Source organism: Carassius carassius, chromosome 5 (genome assembly GCF_963082965.1).
Source record: "Carassius carassius chromosome 5, fCarCar2.1, whole genome shotgun sequence".
NCBI classification, from domain to species: domain Eukaryota; kingdom Metazoa; phylum Chordata; class Actinopteri; order Cypriniformes; family Cyprinidae; genus Carassius; species Carassius carassius.
In genome coordinates this window covers 26,632,387-26,650,396 of record NC_081759.1, presented here as the reverse complement: position 1 = coordinate 26,650,396, position 18,010 = coordinate 26,632,387, and the positions used below count along the sequence as shown (strand labels likewise).

The 18,010-nt window shown below is 36.9% G+C and overlaps 1 protein-coding gene across 4 annotated transcripts in view; it reads right to left on the bottom strand.

The window, feature by feature from the left end:
• The window catches only part of LOC132141101 (PDZ domain-containing protein 2-like), a 72,692-nt gene that overhangs the window by 18,135 nt on the left and 36,547 nt on the right, over window positions 1-18,010 (bottom strand). For all 4 annotated transcript variants that reach the window (XM_059550335.1, XM_059550334.1, XM_059550336.1 and 1 more), the window contains 10 exons: window positions 14,857-15,002; window positions 10,425-10,557; window positions 9,953-10,123; window positions 5,253-5,352; window positions 4,807-4,955; window positions 3,314-3,433; window positions 2,966-3,080; window positions 2,731-2,804; window positions 2,329-2,545; window positions 1,132-1,249 (listed from right to left, as the gene is read on the bottom strand). In XM_059550335.1, the coding sequence (XP_059406318.1) occupies window positions 1,132-1,249; window positions 2,329-2,545; window positions 2,731-2,804; window positions 2,966-3,080; window positions 3,314-3,433; window positions 4,807-4,955; window positions 5,253-5,352; window positions 9,953-10,123; window positions 10,425-10,557; window positions 14,857-15,002 (1,343 nt within the window). The remainder of the gene's footprint in view (window positions 1-1,131; window positions 1,250-2,328; window positions 2,546-2,730; window positions 2,805-2,965; window positions 3,081-3,313; window positions 3,434-4,806; window positions 4,956-5,252; window positions 5,353-9,952; window positions 10,124-10,424; window positions 10,558-14,856; window positions 15,003-18,010) is intronic.

The following is an 18,010-nucleotide window of genomic DNA, read 5'->3' as shown; positions in this document are numbered from 1 at the left end:
TGGCAAATTTTACATTCATGCGTTCAGCCTGGACTTAAATGTGGATACGCTGCAGGACCTCTGATATTTTCTGGAAGCTGGTTCCAGCTGTGGGTGGCATAATAACTTAAAGCTGTCTCAGCATGTTTGGAGTGAACCTTACATATTTTTATCCGACTCAATCCTAATGATTTAAGAGATTTATTAGGTTTATATCCAATAAGCACATTCAAAATATATTTAGTCCTAGACTGTTGAATGATAGAGTATAATATATATCACATGATAATGGGGATTGCCATTTGATGTATGCAATCCAAAGGTATTTTAAGTGTCAACCCAATTGCATTTGTTGTAAAAATAGACATGCCTGAAAGTGTATTACAGCCTTATCTTTCCCTTCAGACAGCTGCAACCACTTTCACAACTAGATCTAACATTCAGGACCTCAATCTCCTGCCATAAAGACCCCATTCATGGCTTTCTGGCTCTTATTGCACATTCTTTTACAGTCTGTGAGGTGTTTCATCTAAAGAGCAGCAAGCACACACAAACTCTAGCAAATCACAAACGAAAATGCAGACAACGAAGAACAAATTAGGTTTATTGATGTTTTACACATTCAAAAAAAATATCAGCTTCAAACACGTGTACAGACACATTGTAGACTCTGTAGGGAAAATGAAGATCTATGTGATTGTTCTCCCAAGTGGGGTCTTATTCCTGCCGCTCCCTTCCTTAATTAACTGTAAGTGAAGAATGATTGCTCTAAGGGGTACAGTGTCTGCTAAATCAGACAAACTAGCACTATTTATTCTTAAGTACATATAAAGTTTAGGACATTTCACTTCTTTAGCCATGATGAAACCATTTTATAATTACATTTATTTATAGAAACATACTGTTATTTTGTTTAGTTTTTCTTAGAAATAGCAATGGGTTTTTTTTCTTAGAAGCGCACCTAAACTAAAAATTCAGATTTGCTTCAAGCCAGGCTTTCTACTGATTAACCGCTGTTAAAACATTATATATATATAAAAAAAAAACACTGAGACCTGAATAAGAAATAATGAATATTAATTTACCACTCAACTACTGTACATGAGACATGTGAATCTGATCCTCATGACCACTTTATAACCAAAAGTCTACCTGAGTCTGCTATCCATTTTGGCAACAGATCCTGGAGCCAAGCTGTGGATGTAGATCCCAGGAGCGCTGTTTTCCAGTGTTAGACAACAGGCACCGATACCCAGCCCCACACCTGGCTCTGAAACACACACAAAAACAGCATTGCCAAATGATTTCTGAGTCTTATTTCTGGGATTCAAGGGAGTTTAGATATTCTGTTGCAACAGGTGGGAAATCTTAAATGCGTCCTTAAATAGAATAGAATAAACTTCAAGGTAAAATTACCCACTGAACCTAAATGAAATTAGAATCTTTGATTTAAAAGACTTGTATATTTGTAAGTTAAATATACACACATACTGCAATAACAACCTTCATGTCAAAGTAGTATGCAGTGTCCCTGAAGTGAAGAAGTTAACAGAACTCAAATAATGAGAAAGGCATTTGGAAGGTCTATTTATTAGCATGACGACCCAAGAATAACAGTTTTCATTTTGGCAGGATGGTTTATTTGGGCACATAATGGGCCTTAAGACTTAAACACACATTCATCCTGACACACAGGTGTTTGTCTATGTTAATAAAAATTACTTTAATGCACATTTCCTTAAAATAAAAAAAGATCATGTGTTAATTTCAAATGGTAAGGAGTGTTGCCATAACTTTGCAATTAGCTGATTATTAAATTAATACAGGGCTAATGTTTACTTCTCAAGACTTTCTTTTCTTCCCAGAACAATAAAATCTGGAAGAGCAATTTACAAAAAGCAAACAAAGTAAACGTGAACAAGCAAAACTATTACTGCGGTGGTACAGCTGGCTTTTGTTAATTTTGTATACATTAATGGTCAAATGTCCCTGTTTTTGAAGACGTCTCTAATACTCACCAAGGCTGCATTTGTTTAATAAAAATTACAAATATTTAACAAATGTTATTATAATATTATATATTACAAATATTCTTTATTTTAATTAATGTTATTTAGTGAACAGTGTTTTATTCCCCCAATTATTTGATGAATACAAAGATCAAAACAACTTTTATTGGAACTAATATTTTGTAACATTATGTGTCTTTACTGTCACCTTTGATCAAATGAATGCATCCTTGCAATGTCCTTGCAAAAATGATTTAAAAATAAATAAAATAAAAATCTTACTGATACCAAACTTTTGCATGTTAAAGCTGTTTGTTTTATCAGAAAGCCATGATTGTACCTTTGTTCAGTGTAACCTCCATTATAATGCGATCTTTGGGACCTGGCCCTTTACGAGAGTCCCCATCTTCAAAGCTAGGAGGGACTGGAGTCCCACCACTGGTATTTGAGTTTGGAGAGCTGGATCTGCTGAGTAGGGTGGGCGTGGGACAGGGTGTAAGACTTGGGCTTCTCAGACGGGTCCGCACAGTTAGGGTAACTACTCCCTTCTTCAGTTGCTGAAAAGCAGAAAAACCATTATAAAGCTGAATGGGACGAACACCTAAGAATTCCTAGTAATTTCCATTTTCCCCATTGACACATAATTCAAAGAAAAGTGCCTGAGAGTAACAGTCCGGAGTTAATTCTTTTCTGTGGTTTTATTGACCGCCGCAGGTGTTTCTGGGTTGACTGAGCAGTTTACCTTGAAGGTCTGAATGGCTTGCTGGTGCGTGAGGCCTTGGAGAGACTCTCCATTCACTTCCAATATCTCATCACCTGAACGGTGGAAAAAGAAACGTTCACCAGCGAAAAAGCTCAAGATAAAAGCCAAAGACAATGAAAATCCTCATGCCATGTGGTTGAGGTCCAACTGCTTTGATGACAATTGCTCCAAGTGCATTAGATCTAATGCATCATGATCAGGAGAGTCCATCTACCTTCCTTCAGTCTCCCGTCTGCGGCAGCTGCTCCATTGGGGAAAATTGTCTTGACGAATATACCCATCCTCCCCCGGGCTGAATCCTGCCCACCGACAATGCTGAAGCCGAGACCCTACACATTCAAAGACACATCTCTGTGAGCCTTTTTGATATTTGAAATGGTTTCTGCATAGAGGTTTCATTGTGCACCTCTGTTTCCCATTCGTTAAATTCGTTTGAATCAGAGTGAATCACCCTCAAATAAATAAAAAACAACAAGATCAAAGCATTTTATATCCAAAACGCTATATATGTGAATCCGCATGGTGACCGTGTGTACTGTGCTGGATGCAGGGCCTCCCTCACCTTGCCCTGTCCTTTCATTAGGACAATGTTGGAGATTATGGATGGCTGTGCCAGTCGCCATGGAGATTCCACTTGAACAGTGCTCAGGGAACGAGCCGATTTCTTCACAATTTGATATTCCTGAAGAGGATGATAAAAGAGGTCATGAATAAACAAACAGATGATAAAATAAGCATTATTTGTATTGCGTTGAACTGTGAGGAAAATAAGCAGCTCCCTTGAGTAATTGATACCTATGAAATGCTTTGTAAACGCTTTTCCTCATTTGTAAGTCACTTTAAAAGCAACAGCTGAGATCATGTACATGTAAATGCTATTGTACTTATGTTATTGTGAAGAAAAAGCTAACAAATTGAGGCTGTTGTATTAAAAATAGTATACAACATTTAAGCTTATCACAGGGCTATCTATAACACTTGATTGTTATTGGTGAATTAATGCATTCTGTGGTAAAATGTAATTTTCTAAAATTGATGCTAAACCATTTAAATAACTGTCCCAAATAAATTGGTCCTCTATATAGTTCTCACATAAATTTATAAAATTAAATTTCACACAATATGTCAGGGTTTATGCAAAATTATATTTTTAGCAATTAAAAAAAAAGGGAAAAAAAGCCTGTAATTGTAAAACTTTATTGTCCACTTGAGTGGAAAATTGCATTTGGCTCACCACTTTATCTCTAACTTGTGTAAAGGCTGAGACTACAAACATCCTGTAAGATTCAGAAGTCAAAATTTTCTCATTAGTCTATAAACTGCTTTGTTGAAGCCAATCATTCAAAATGACAGCATGTGGAATGTACCACTCTATGATGTAATAGTGTGGCTAAACACCGCCTCCACAGAAGAAGATCAATGCCTGCTTCTACAGCACTGCCTGTTTAGCCACGCCCACCGATTCACACATGTACTGTAGTGTAAACAACAGGAGGTCTACACAGAAACCAAACGATGAACTTTATTTTTCATGAAGTTCCAGACCGTGTCAATAAGAATGTGGTCCTTTGTTCACTTCATTTTACTGTGGCTTTATTAAAAACAAGGCACAATTTCACAAGGATTTTCAGAAAGATTAAAACTACAAGACAATGCTGTAAACCAATCATAGCAATGGGTCTACAATCTGCCACGGCTATTTAAACGGAGTGTTCCAACGAGTGAGGTTAAAACAGAAAACAGCTTATTACTTCTAAATGATGATGTTTTTTGATCTAAAAATCTTGATAACATTGTAAAAGGACCTCAGAAAACAGTGCATAAAATAAAGGCAGTTCATGACCCTTTTAACTTTTGATGAACACTGTAATCCACACAGCTAAGAGAAACCTTCTACCTGCATGTATGTAATGAATGGGTGAGTGATTTTAAAGTGGTCAAGAAAAATAATAATTCTTGTTTTGAGCCATCACAACACATGGAACTGGTACCAGGCAATATGTTATACCACGATATCAAGAATGATAGCAATAGTGAGCTGAATGATGCAGCAACCTGTCGAATGCCAGCTGTATCCAGCTGCTGCGGGAGGGAATGTTTGCGTCCTCCTCGCGCAGGCTTTTCCGCCACATCACTTCCTGCATCACCATTTTCCACGATAAGCTCATCGTCTTCACCAACAGACTCCAGGCGGCTTCCTCCACCTGATCAAAATGACATCAAGACATTAACTTGAAATGTAAACACACACTTAATTCATTAAGTCATTTCTATTCGGGAGAAACTGATCTCCGTATGTCTAAATGTCTCTGCTGATTAACGAGCAGAGTCATAAAAAATTTAAACAATTTCAGTACACCCAGATCTGGTGCAGGAAATCTATCATAAAGAAATTAGAATGGGTGGATCCACCTTTGGCCATATTCCAATACAGTTTAATATCGTAACAAAGTTTTCATGCTCAGCAGTGTTGTGACTTGATAGAACTGGACATGTTTAACCTTGAGATCTGCTACGGAACTTCATTGGTGTGGGGCTTCGGCAACATCCCTTGGGACCCTCAAACCTGCCACGTTCCTCTAGTCTGTCAAAATCGGTAAACTGGAAGACAGGAGATAGAAGGATTTAGGGAACATGCCTTGAACAGAGAGAGGCAGAAGACATCAGACTGGCTCCACATAAGAAAGAAAGCAAACGGAGTAAACATTCCTCTGCTTCCTGTGACACTTCCTCTTAAAAATGTAAGTCATAAACATTTGTTTGCCCTTCACTGTGCACGACTGAAGGGAATGTTGCACACTTATGCTGGTGAACGCTTTCATATCGTCACACAGGGAGATCAAATCTTACATGTAAACAAAAGCCAGTGTTTTCTTTGAGACTCTTGGAGGTTTGGAATGGAAATGTGTATTGTGCCCTTACTTTATGGCCTATGACTGAACCAATATTCTTTTTTGTAATGTATATTACTTAGCCTAACAAAAAAAAAAGTCAATCAAATGAGTAGATTATTAATTATTTTATTATTATTATTAGAATATTACAATTGATTTTTGCTTAGTTTCTTCGGTTTAATAGAACAAAAATGTAATTTAATTCAAAAATTTAAAAACTTATCCTACTTTACCATTACAAATTTTTGGAGTCAGTACAATTTATTGTGATTACTCTCTTGTGCTCACTGCTTTTATATGGTAACCACAAAACGTGCTAAATAAGGTGTTAAGTTAGCTTGACTCGTCACAGCTCTTTCAAGCAGAAAATTCTGGGTCAAATTTAAAAGGTAACACATGCTTAAATGATCACTAAAAACTATAAACATAAAATGCAATTAAGTCATTATGTTAATTAACTGCAATTATGTAGTCAACTTTAAATATGCAGAAGTCTTTGTACGTAAGCTATCACAGAGGAAAATCCTGCATAATACTCATTGATATTAAGTTGATTTAAAGGTTCTTTAAATATTCATTGTATGTGTCTATAGTACTGGATTGTGTTTGTAATAATTGCCAATGGCATTTTGAAGTCAGAAAACCTCCTACTTCATGGCACCACATTAATACTACTCTTCCTCGTCTGCTTTGAAAAAAAAAAAATACTGCAGTGTTTTCCCCCTTCTAACCGTCTCAGCTTAAAGAATGAGCTTCGGTTTATCACACAGATCATGCATCCTGAAACAAGTTCAAACAGCAACATGTAAGGGAAGATCCACTGCTCTCTTTTCAGGCATGCAGACAGGAAGCCCTTCCCTCCGTTGTCAGAAATGAGATCTGTCTCCTGCATGAACAAGCTATGGTACGTTACACTGTTGCAGGTGAGCCCATGGGCTTCCTCAAACCCAATACCTCTGTGCCTCACAGGACTCAACGTGACAGTAACTGCTGCATCCTTCTTCCAGATCCTTCCCTTCTCTTTTTTCTTCTTTTTTTTTAAATGTCCTCACGTGCTTTTCCGTCCCTCCATTTTGTCTCATCAAAGCCACAGAGCCTAACTCTTCAGAACAGATCTGAAGACACATCCAACACTGGACAGCCACATAATAGCATAATCGCCCTCTTCTGCTGTGGCAGGGCACTGAAAGGGAGTGTAAGAACAGTCTGGACAGGTGTTTGGAAGAGTGAAAGGGGAAAAAACATATGGCACACTAAAAAAATTAATTGGCCCAATTACACTCTCCATTTCATTTTCTACTTAACTTAATGATAGGGTTCTCACACTTTCAGACCAAAGAACTTTCATGACTTTTACAGTCATTCATAATTTCTGGAGAAAGAATTTGAAAAATCTTTTTATAGAGACTGAGCTCCCAAAACATTTCTAACTGGTGAAATATTTTAAAGCAGACCAGAGTAGAGGGGAAAAATGATTTGCTGATGGACCATGATTCTTGCATAGCACATTCAAGAGCTATGAATGAAAGCTATATGGGTGTGAATTGATTTTCTCCCAACCTGCGGGTCCTGCTTTTATGAAATGATTTGGCCTGCCCCGCAAATAAAATAAAATCAGTTCAATTCAACTTTTCTCCAATTATATGAACTTACCTTTTTTGAATACTTTATATTAAACGTGTTTGTTTATGTCGAAGATTAGTGTTAAACCTTTGGACTTTAAATTAAATCTACTATTGTTTTCCCCGTTGACTGACTTTGCAGAACTGATAACTTTAGGCTGATAACTTCCGAGTGCAGATGCTGCAAATTTGTCACAGGACGCGCGATTTGACAGTTGCGTCCGACTATATATGAACAAGCTCTTTTAAATACAGTATTTTTATATTTAACGTTAGTTTATCAGTATGTTTGGAAGTATATTTTTTCGATTACTGATTACTCTCTCTTGGCTGTTTAAAACACCAAATAGTTATGCTATGACAAGAACAAAGAGTTTCTCTCTTGCTCCACCCATGCACGATAATATTGTGTATCGTCGATCTGATCTGATTTGAAAAATGACCATATCGCCCAACACTACAACATATATGGATTTTTTTTGTTTTGTTTTTAATGACCTGCCCCACAAATAAAGTGACAATTTCTTTACCCCCCCACAACCCGAGTTATGAGATGACCCGCACGGCGCAACACTAGTGTCAATGTTGCTGAGCTCCAGCACAAACCTGCAAAAGATGAGCATTCAGTGCAATTTGTCATAGTTGTTTACTGACTGTTAATGAATACTATTATTTAAAAAAGGGGGGAAAGTTAATTTGCCTAAACACCTCAAAAAAAAAGCAATATGCCGTAATTATAGGAAGGAAAAAAGTTGGTTTTAGTGTAGATGATGCAATTTTCCGAATCAGAATTTCCCATCACTTTTTTTTCCCAAGACTGAAAAAAAAAAAAACCACAATTTTAAAATTCTTCTTAAGATTTATTTTTCAACATTTTTTCGATGTGATGCCTATAAAGTGAAAACCCAATAGAACGCCACAGTTTGTCATTTCAATATCGCAGGACCTATGATAAAAAAAAACATTCTGAGAAAGTAATACTAAAAACAAAAACAGCATGTGACCAGGACAGTAAATCACGGGAAATTAGAATGAGAGCAAACTATATTGTTCAATCCTCTTCCAGCCCCCATCACCCTGTAAGAGCTCCCACTCTGTCATTCATTAGAGACTAAAGCCTGGAGGGAGACGAGAGAACACAGGATGAGAGGAAGCTCCACAGGCTCCTCAAACCTCATCATGTCTCAGAAGCCTTTACTTACACGTGTTCATCTATGCAGTGACGAAGTGAATCCAACTGATGTTTAACTAGGTTAAGATCGTCTTTGTCTAACAATGCAAAGATTCTCAGAAACAACTTTTTAAATTATATATAAAGAATAAAGAAATCTATCTATATATCTAGAGTTCTATCCATGCATCTACACACCTATCCATCTATCTACACTCTCAGGAAAAAAGGTATAAAAGCTGTCATTGGGGCTTGTACAATATGTACCAACTAATATGTACCTTTTAGATATTAATATGTACCTTTAAGGTACTGATATGCACCCGTAATGGGTAAATGAGGTACAAATGTTCTGCCCAGTTGACAGCTTTGTACCTTTTTTGTCTTTCCAACCCATCCAATCATTCAGTGATATACACACACACACACACACACACACACACACAGAACCATATACCATACAGTACCTTGTTTGCTATTTTTAAGCTGGAACGGTGTCACTATGATCACTATGAGTAAATTATTGATAAGGACTAGAGGATGACAAAATAGCATCTGTTAGAATTTCAGGGAGACAAATCCAGTCTTAACTTCCCCAAATTCACATCCACGACCAGCAGGAGCCATGGAATGCTAATGTAATTAGACAGAAGGTGGGATGGTTGCTCTTTTCCATTTTTTTTTTTTGTCCTGAAAGCAATAATGTGTGCGCAGTATAGACACAGTCGGGGGGTGGAATGACCCACTTTACTCCACACCGCAGAACATCTCAAGCAAAGCATCATGGGCGCTGTTCTCTGAAACAGCCAAGCAAGAGTTTAATCCTAATATGTTGAGTTGTGTGGTCCTGCCAGTGTCCTACTGACTTGCATTAGCTATGTTGTCATTACTGATCACCAAACCAGTGCAATGTCTCATTTTGTGTGATTAAGCATTAATGCTGTGTGGCATTAGCGATTTGATGTACGCCTGCTTGCGCAGAGCAAATGAATAATTTGTTTTCTGTGATGAAACGAACAAATGCTGAGCCAATGGCTTGGTAAACCGTGGCACTAATATTTTTCTGGCAAAACAACAGATAAAAACCTGAAGAACATAAATGGGGCCCTGGCACACAGATCAAACGAGGCAAACAGATAAAGCAACTGTGCTTTCCTTAAAAGGAAATGCTGTATCTTAAATCACAACACGCTGCAGGTATTTAGATTTTTCAAAAAAATAGCAGGAAAGTCTTGTTTATTCTTATCAGACAAACCCTGGAAGTGTGTTTGCTTTTTATCAAACACCTCATCGAGGCTCCTTTCAATGTTTAAGGGAAGACAACACATACTCGCACAAAAAAACAGATTATGATTATAAAAGCATTGGACATTTCTCCCCGAAGCAAACTTTTAATCACAAACGCTACCAAAAACAGAAAACAGTCTGTTCTAGCTCGATCTGAGTGCAGCTGAGGCAGCACCAGATGAAAGCGGCAGATAATCAGGCAGATAGGTGATAGCAAACGTACGTACCAAGTCCTGGGTGGGCAGTGAAAGGCTGCTGGCCCTCACGTCCTCCACATCCGGCTCCATGTTCTCCTTCTCCTCCCCAGGGCAGGGAGAGGCGTCCGGACCAGAGCACGTGCTCACTAGGTCGGGCAAGCTGGTGGACGGGTACTTGTGGAAGTCCACTTCAGATTCATCCTGGGGAAGGAAGGAAGAGCAGCTGGAGAAAGCATGTTGTGTGCCGCTGAGCAGCCTGCGAGTATTTTTAACTTTATCTCAGAAAGCCTAGCGGCGAACCCATCAGTGCTTCACTGTTCAATTTTTTAACTGCTACAAGCATCTGCTTATGACATCTTTATGTGCTTGAACGGCTGACACACTTTATACAAGGACCACAGCAAGAACTGCTCATTATTTGAGCATGAAGATGCTTCCCAATACAATGACAGACAATTATTGATTTAGTATGAAGCTGATTTGCCAGCAAACTCAAACTCACCCTGCTGGCCACTACCAGCTGTACGAGTCCAGCAGTGGACCGGAGGACAGCTACAGCCTCCTGGTGTGAGAGTCCTACCAGGGAGTGACCGTTTATCATCAGTAACTCATCCCCTGCTTTCAGACGGCCATCTCTGAAATAAAAAAAACAACCAGAGAAAGCATAATCAGGTCCTTGCGTAACAAGCAGCAGACACTCCTGAAGTCACATTGCAGCTATTAAAGTGAAATGGTAATGGGATGTTAATGAATGTTAATCAAGAATTGGTTGGATTATGTCAAGTGGTTTCAATATGACAGTTTGGTGTAAGTAATGTCAGCCAGAGACAGCAACAACCTGTGATGAATCCTTTATGGCAGGAAAGGATTAAAACATAATTTAATCAATATATGCAAATACGCACACACAAACACACACACACACACACACACACATACTATACACACACACACACACACACACACACACACACACATAATATAATATTATAGACACACACATTTATATATAGTTAAAGAAAATCTGAAATGTTGAAACAGGTGTAAGTTGAAGTATAAAATTGTAAAAAATATTTTAAAATACTGAAATCTATGTGATTATGATTAATAAAATTAATAAAACCATAAATATTACTACTATCACAATTTCTGGAAAAAATGCTCAATGGTTCTGCCTACTCACAAGCCTTTTTCAAGAAGCAGTGATTTTTAGCGATGTCCCTGATAATGTGGACCAATAAATAATTTGCAATTATACCAGGAATATTTATTAAAAAAGTAAATAAAATTAATAAAACCTATTTGAACTGAGAGAACAAAAACACATTTCAAACTATTTTTATATTTGATGTCCTTGATGACCGTCTGTCATGGGACAAGAGAAGGAATTATCTACATTTAGAGGTTCAAATATTATTTCTGGGTGATCCACATTCATTTTAACTATTTATCCATCTAGAAGGTGCAAAGGATGCAACAACCATTGAGCTCAGAGCAAAAGGACAACAGTTTCATCATGATTTTATCAAGAAAACAATTTTAATTACAGTCATAATATCCCACAAAGACAAAGTCTGTCTCAGTTGCATTCTTCTATTTCCAAATTTCCTAAGACAGTCTGGATCCTGACCACTGAACTGAAGTTTCATTACGATGAACAGTGTGCAGTGAAGAGAGAAAGATTCAAAATCTTAAAGCCTCTGGTCAAAATCCTCAGGGCTTCAGTCACAGATGAAGGAATCTGAGGTTATCTCAGTGTTAGTTCTTATATAAGAGCAGCAAACGTCATAACTACCCACATCATGCTGTATTGATGGCCCTGATCTGACCACCATGGAAAACCATGTCACTTGCACCTCACTAGAAAGAAAGATTTGGAAAGCATCCAGTTTGACCAATACACATGATTCATGTCTACAGGTTTCTCAGAAATGGCCCCCCATTAAAACTGTGTGGGAGAAAATGTTGTACTGCTAAATTATAACCATAACCCTAGTGCCGGTCATACAGTAGCAAAAATAGCAGTCTCTGACTGTAGGTCATGTGGGGGAGCCGAGTATGTGTTTTCCAACAGATGTGCAACATCTCATGAATTTGTATATCTGAAATCAGTTCATTTTTTGGGTCCCAAGGCAAAGCCACAAGGGCCTATTTTCCCTGAACACGTCTATTTAACTTAGCACATAAACTGGAGGGATTAATTCAAATTTGTTGAGGCAACAAAGTTTTCATTTCAGCTTTTGGCTCATTACCCTCAGGTTGTTGTGTTTTCTCCAAACTTTGTTTAAAGTGTGTTTTAATGAATCACAAAGGGAAGCAAGTCAGCAAATTCCTCAACATATTGCAGCTTATATGGAGTTTGAGGGGCAATACACATGTACAGTGGCTGAGAGATCTCAACACGCTGCAGATGAAAAACATCAGCATAACAACAAGTGTTGCAAATCAAACACAGAAACACGCTGCAAATACTCCCAATACAACCCAATAAAAATATTACGATTCACCTTACTATAGTGGATCTTTTTAAAATGATTTAAAAATCGACTGGTTTATCTCAGAATCTATTTATATGTAATAATTTTACTTTTCCTAAGAGGTGGTGTGGAGAAGTTAAAGATTTTATTCCAACAGAGGGCGAAGTGTATAGGTGTGTTCGACTTGAAGCATCACGTACCGGTGCTTTAATGACATCATACAATGATCGGTCTTTGCAGCGCTACTGTATTAGATGACGTCGTATACATTTCAAGCCGGTGTGAGAAAGCAAATCCATGGCGGAGGCATTCAAGAACTCTTTCTGCACCTTCACGTTTTGAATCCCAAGTGCGGAAACACTTTGGATTTTACACACTGCCATGAAAACATGACAAAATTTTTATAAATAAATAATAAAAAGATGAAACTTTATTTTATTATAGAAAATATTTTTTCTACTCATTTTAATGAAACTTTTGACTATTATATTCATGTGCCAGTTCAGGGTTTTGGTACTTGAAAGTTTCATGGTTCAAGGTACGTAAAAAAATACACTGTGTATGCGTATGCTCCTGAAATAAAAGTTAAGAAAGATGTGACGCATTGTTTTTGTTAATATGACTCATCATATACAGTCTCTTTAAGGGTATGATTAAGTATATTTACGTTTTCTAACCTTTAATAAGCAAACAATAATCACAATAAATTGTAATACCGAATCACACAAAAACAAAATTATTGCAATATATATTGAATCGGGAATCGGGATACACACGTATTGGGATAGTACTGTATCATCAGGTTAGCGTATCGTCCCAGCTTTAGCAAATAGTCACAACACAACCAAATTCAGAAACGCACTGCAAATACTCACAACACAACCAAATACAGAAACATGCTGCAAAACAAAAACGCACTGCAAATACTCGCAACACAGCCAAATACAGAAATATGCTGCAAAACAGAAACACACTGCAAAAACAACAAACAAATACAGAAATGCACTGCAAAATAGAAACACACTGCAAATACTCACAGCACAACCAAACACAGAAATGCACTGCAAATACAGAAAGGTTGTTGTGATTATTTGCAGTATTTCTGTTGAGTATTTGAAGAGGGTTTCTGTGTTTGGTTGTGATGCGAGTATTTGCAGTGCATTTCTGTGTTTGGTTGTGATGCGAGTATTTGCAGTGCATTTCTGTGTTTGGTTGTGATGTGAGTATTTGAAGTGCGTTTCTGTGTTTGAATGTGTTGTGAGTATTTGCAGTGCATTTCTGTGTTTGGTTGCGTTGTGAGTAATTGAAGTGCGTTTCTGTGTTTGGTTGTGATGTGAGTATTTGAAGTGCGTTTCTGTGTTCGAATGTGTTGTGAGTATTTGCAGTGCATTTCTGTGTTTGGTTGTGATGTGAGTATTTGAAGTGCGTTTCTGTGTTCGAATGTGTTGTGAGTATTTGCAGTGCATTTCTGTGTTTGGTTGTGATGTGAGTATTTGAAGTGCGTTTCTGTGTTCGAATGTGTTGTGAGTATTTGCAGTGCATTTCTGTGTTTGGTTGTGTTGTGAGTAATTGAAGTGCGTTTCTGTGTTTGGTTGTGATGTGAGTATTTGCAGTGCATTTCTGTGTTTGGTTGTGTTGTGAGTATTTGCAGTGCGTTTCTGTGTTTGGTTGTGTTGTATTTGTATTTGTATTTGTATATTTAGATGTTTTCTTAATTTGCATTTGTTTTTTTAAGTTGCAGCGTGTTGAGCTCTCTCAGCTACCATTCGCATGTGAGCGTAAAAAATATATATATTTATATATATAAAAAAATATATATATTTTTTTATAGAATTTTATTATTAATCAGTGTTTGTACAAGTTAAGGAATATTATATATGTAAGAGTCATATGCTAGGTCTGTCCAGCTTAGGAAAATTACTGTTATTTGCTCACATACCACGGAACTGCAGATTGGTAGATGCGGAAATCGTCAGAAAGCCAGATATATGGTATTTCATTGATATCTGGATATGGTATTTCATCATATGACAATATGATAAAAAAGGTAAATCATTTCAATTAAATATTCAGTATTCACAAATAATTCAGTATTTAATAATTCGATAATTCAAAGACAAATTCAGTAATTCACAAATTAAATATTTAATTATGCATGCTCATAATTAAATTGATTACCAATACCATATTAATATAATAATTAATAAACTTCTGATACCTGACGGTCATTACTGTATATATGGCAGCGTGGCTGGATATATTCTGTGCACCCATGTAAGGGTGTCGCAATGGCTTTGAAGATTAATGAGTATCGTGGAGGGCACTCAAGACTCCCTGGCGCTCGCATATGCATGAGATGCTGATTGAGCAGTGTCACCACAGCACCTACTGTTGCCACGGCAGCAAATCAAAACCTTTTGAAAGCCGTAAATAAAAAGGCAAATGAAAGCCATTTACCTCTGTGCAGCTCCTCCCTCCTCCACGTGGGCCACAATGATACCATGAGGAGAGCGCTTGGACCCTCGCCCGCCCGTGATCTGGATACCCAGTCCATCCTGACCCTTCACCATGTGCATCTTCCAGATCCGGCTGCCCTCATGGGGCTGCAAAGAAGAGGGGGGTATTTATCCGTATGGTGGAACAATCAGGAACATTCTTCACTATATAACACTAAATAAACTGCAAGTCCTGCAGCAGCTGTTTTGTGGTTTTAACTTACATTACAGTCTTCAAAATGGTTTCCATTTCATGCAGCATTTCTTTCAAGAATAACTAATCATCTCTGTAGTTTCAGCAAATTAGGAAACATTGTTTATACAATTTCAGAGTATTTTCCTGCAAACAATTAAAAAGGTTATGTGGAAGAACTGATGTATTTTCCATGTTGTTGTTTTTTTTTTAACTCAGACTCACTTCCTCTGGAGAGTACATGAATCAAAAGAAGATAAACTTTAGGAGCACCTGTTTCTAGGGTGACCACCCGAAATTTGAAGCTTTGTCCCGCAAGTCATAAGCAGTGTCCCGCATTTTAATTTTGTCTTCGTCATTTTATTTCATCGTCCTTTAAATTACAATTCTACAATAAAAAAAAATGTTAATAAGAAAACACTGAACATGCGCAGCGCAGCCGTTATTATTGGTTCTAGCCAGAGCGGGAAAATAAACACTGAGAAAAAAAACCCCACACAGACAAAAAAAAAAAAAAAAAAAAAAAAAGGACCGGAAAAATGGATCTATCCAGAGCTCCCGAGAAGAAAAAGCGTCTTTGTTCGTATAATAAGGAATGGGAGAAAAAATATACATAGTTAAAACCAGTTACAGGTGACCCTAAGAAAGGAGATTGCAGTGTATGTCACCGAAGTTTCACCATCACACATGGAGGTGAGGGGGATGTAAGGAGGCACGGAGATGAGGAAAGTCACAAGAGAAATGCACAACAAAAAAATGCTAACGCTAGCATGACAATTTTTTTCTCACTGAATCCCGTAAGAACGCATTTAATCTTTCTAGTCTTTCCTAATGGAATTTATGTGCTTATTTGGAAATGTGCTTTGTAGCGATTGGATTATTATTTTCACTTAATTATTTGGATTGAATAGACACGTGCTGTTAAAATAATTTTTTACTGATATTACTATTAAATATTATTAGTGATGTTCACAGCGCCGGTCAGCACCTGCACCGTCATTAACATTTTTATAAACCCTTTTAGCAGTTTAAAACATGTTAACATCACTGCAAAAAGATATCTAATAAAAAAAATCAATATTTATTCACCTAGTATAATAATAGTAATTTCTCTCCCTCGTGTCCCGCATTGTCCCGCAAAATCAGGTCTGCTGACCTGCAACAGAGCAATAGCCAGGTGGTCACCCTACCTGTTTCTGACAGATTCAACAGCCACTTCTACTGATGACGGCATCAACATTGCCATTACTGTCATTAATGTTCTTGTCCTTTGATAAATGATTACGTTCGGTCTAAAATATGAATTCAGGTTCATCAAGTGACATTTACTGTTTTTTCTTTCTGTCTGCTCTGGCATTAACTGAAAAAAAAAACAATGAGGTGAACTTTTTGTGATTTTTTTGTCTGTTATGATGGATAAATAGCTTTTAACAATAAATGTGAATGAATGTTGAATGAATAACTGACAGCAAAATAAATAACAGCTTCAAAATGAGGTTAAATGGATGTAATCTTGTTTCTCTTGTTACTCCAGTTGCAGGAAAAACAGCCGTCTTCTTGACTGAACTTAATATATAACATAAGGCCATAATATATCATAACGTCATGGCATTCAGTGTTCATTTATTTTTTTAAAGTCAGGCTTTACATAATCAACTTAGGCAATGGAAAAAGTGATTTAAAAATAATATTTATATTATTAAATAAGAAGACTAGACACAAAATTGCAGTTAAATATGCTACTAGATTTGAGAAACACAAATAGCAATTAATTATACAAACATGATGAATCCATACTGTTTTCATCATCTGTAAAATTGCAGGACTACTGTAGCAGTCTTACTCGAAAGGCAGCGTTCTTCAAATGCATGAATTCATTTCAGCCACCGAGCCATTTATAGCTATTGTGACTGACATCAAAGCTTTTCTAAAAGTTACACTATTACATAAGCCCATGAATTTTCAAAAACCATTTCAAAGACGTGTCATGACTTTGCCTTAAAATATATTTTTAAACAATATTCTGACAATTATTCCCTTAGCATACTAATTTGATTTTACACTACTGTTCATATTGTTAATTCTATCATCAGTTACCATTTTGTCATTCAAAGCTCTGTTTTTGTCTGTACGTACACAGTTAAAGGAAATATTGGGATTTTCAATGTTAAAATGGTTAAACACTGGCAAGATGTTAACATGGTGGAAGATAAAAAACAAAACAAAAAAAAGGGATTTTTTTCCAGACTTGCCAATTTTTTTTTTTTTACATATTAGCTAAATATTCTACTATATAAAATATCAGATTTCGTTTTTTTTTATGATTACTTCTATTCAGTAAAGGTGCATTAATTTGATTAAATGTGATGTTTTTGTAACAATTTAAGTCTTTGCTAGTATTTACTATGGATCCTTTCAACTTTCGATGCATCAAAGGATCATGGAAAAAAGGTTTTGACCACAAACTATTGAGTGGTTGCATATATCTGACTATTCAGCCTAGACAGAAGGTGCTTGAGGTTTCTGAATAACCTGCTTAGAAGAGCTCATTATTTTTGCATTTCTGCTTGGTGCCTCTTGTGGTGCAGAAACACACTTTACCTTTATAACTCCTTCCCAACATGACAGTTGAGTTAGCACACACCTCAAAACTACAAACATGCTGCCACTTGTTCATTATTTATTTGAAATCTGTCTAGAAGAGGGGCATGTTCTCAAGGAAAGCCTGTCGGCTGAGTGAATCACTGAAACAAAATATCTGACTGAGATGGTCTGCTGCCTCTCTTCTCAGGTTCTCACGCTTTTCCTGCTCACTGTCCAGAGGTGGGTAGTAACGAGTTACATTTACTTCGTTACATTTACTTGAGTAATTTTTTGGGGTAACGAATACTTTTCGGAGTATATTTAAAGATGGGTACTTTAT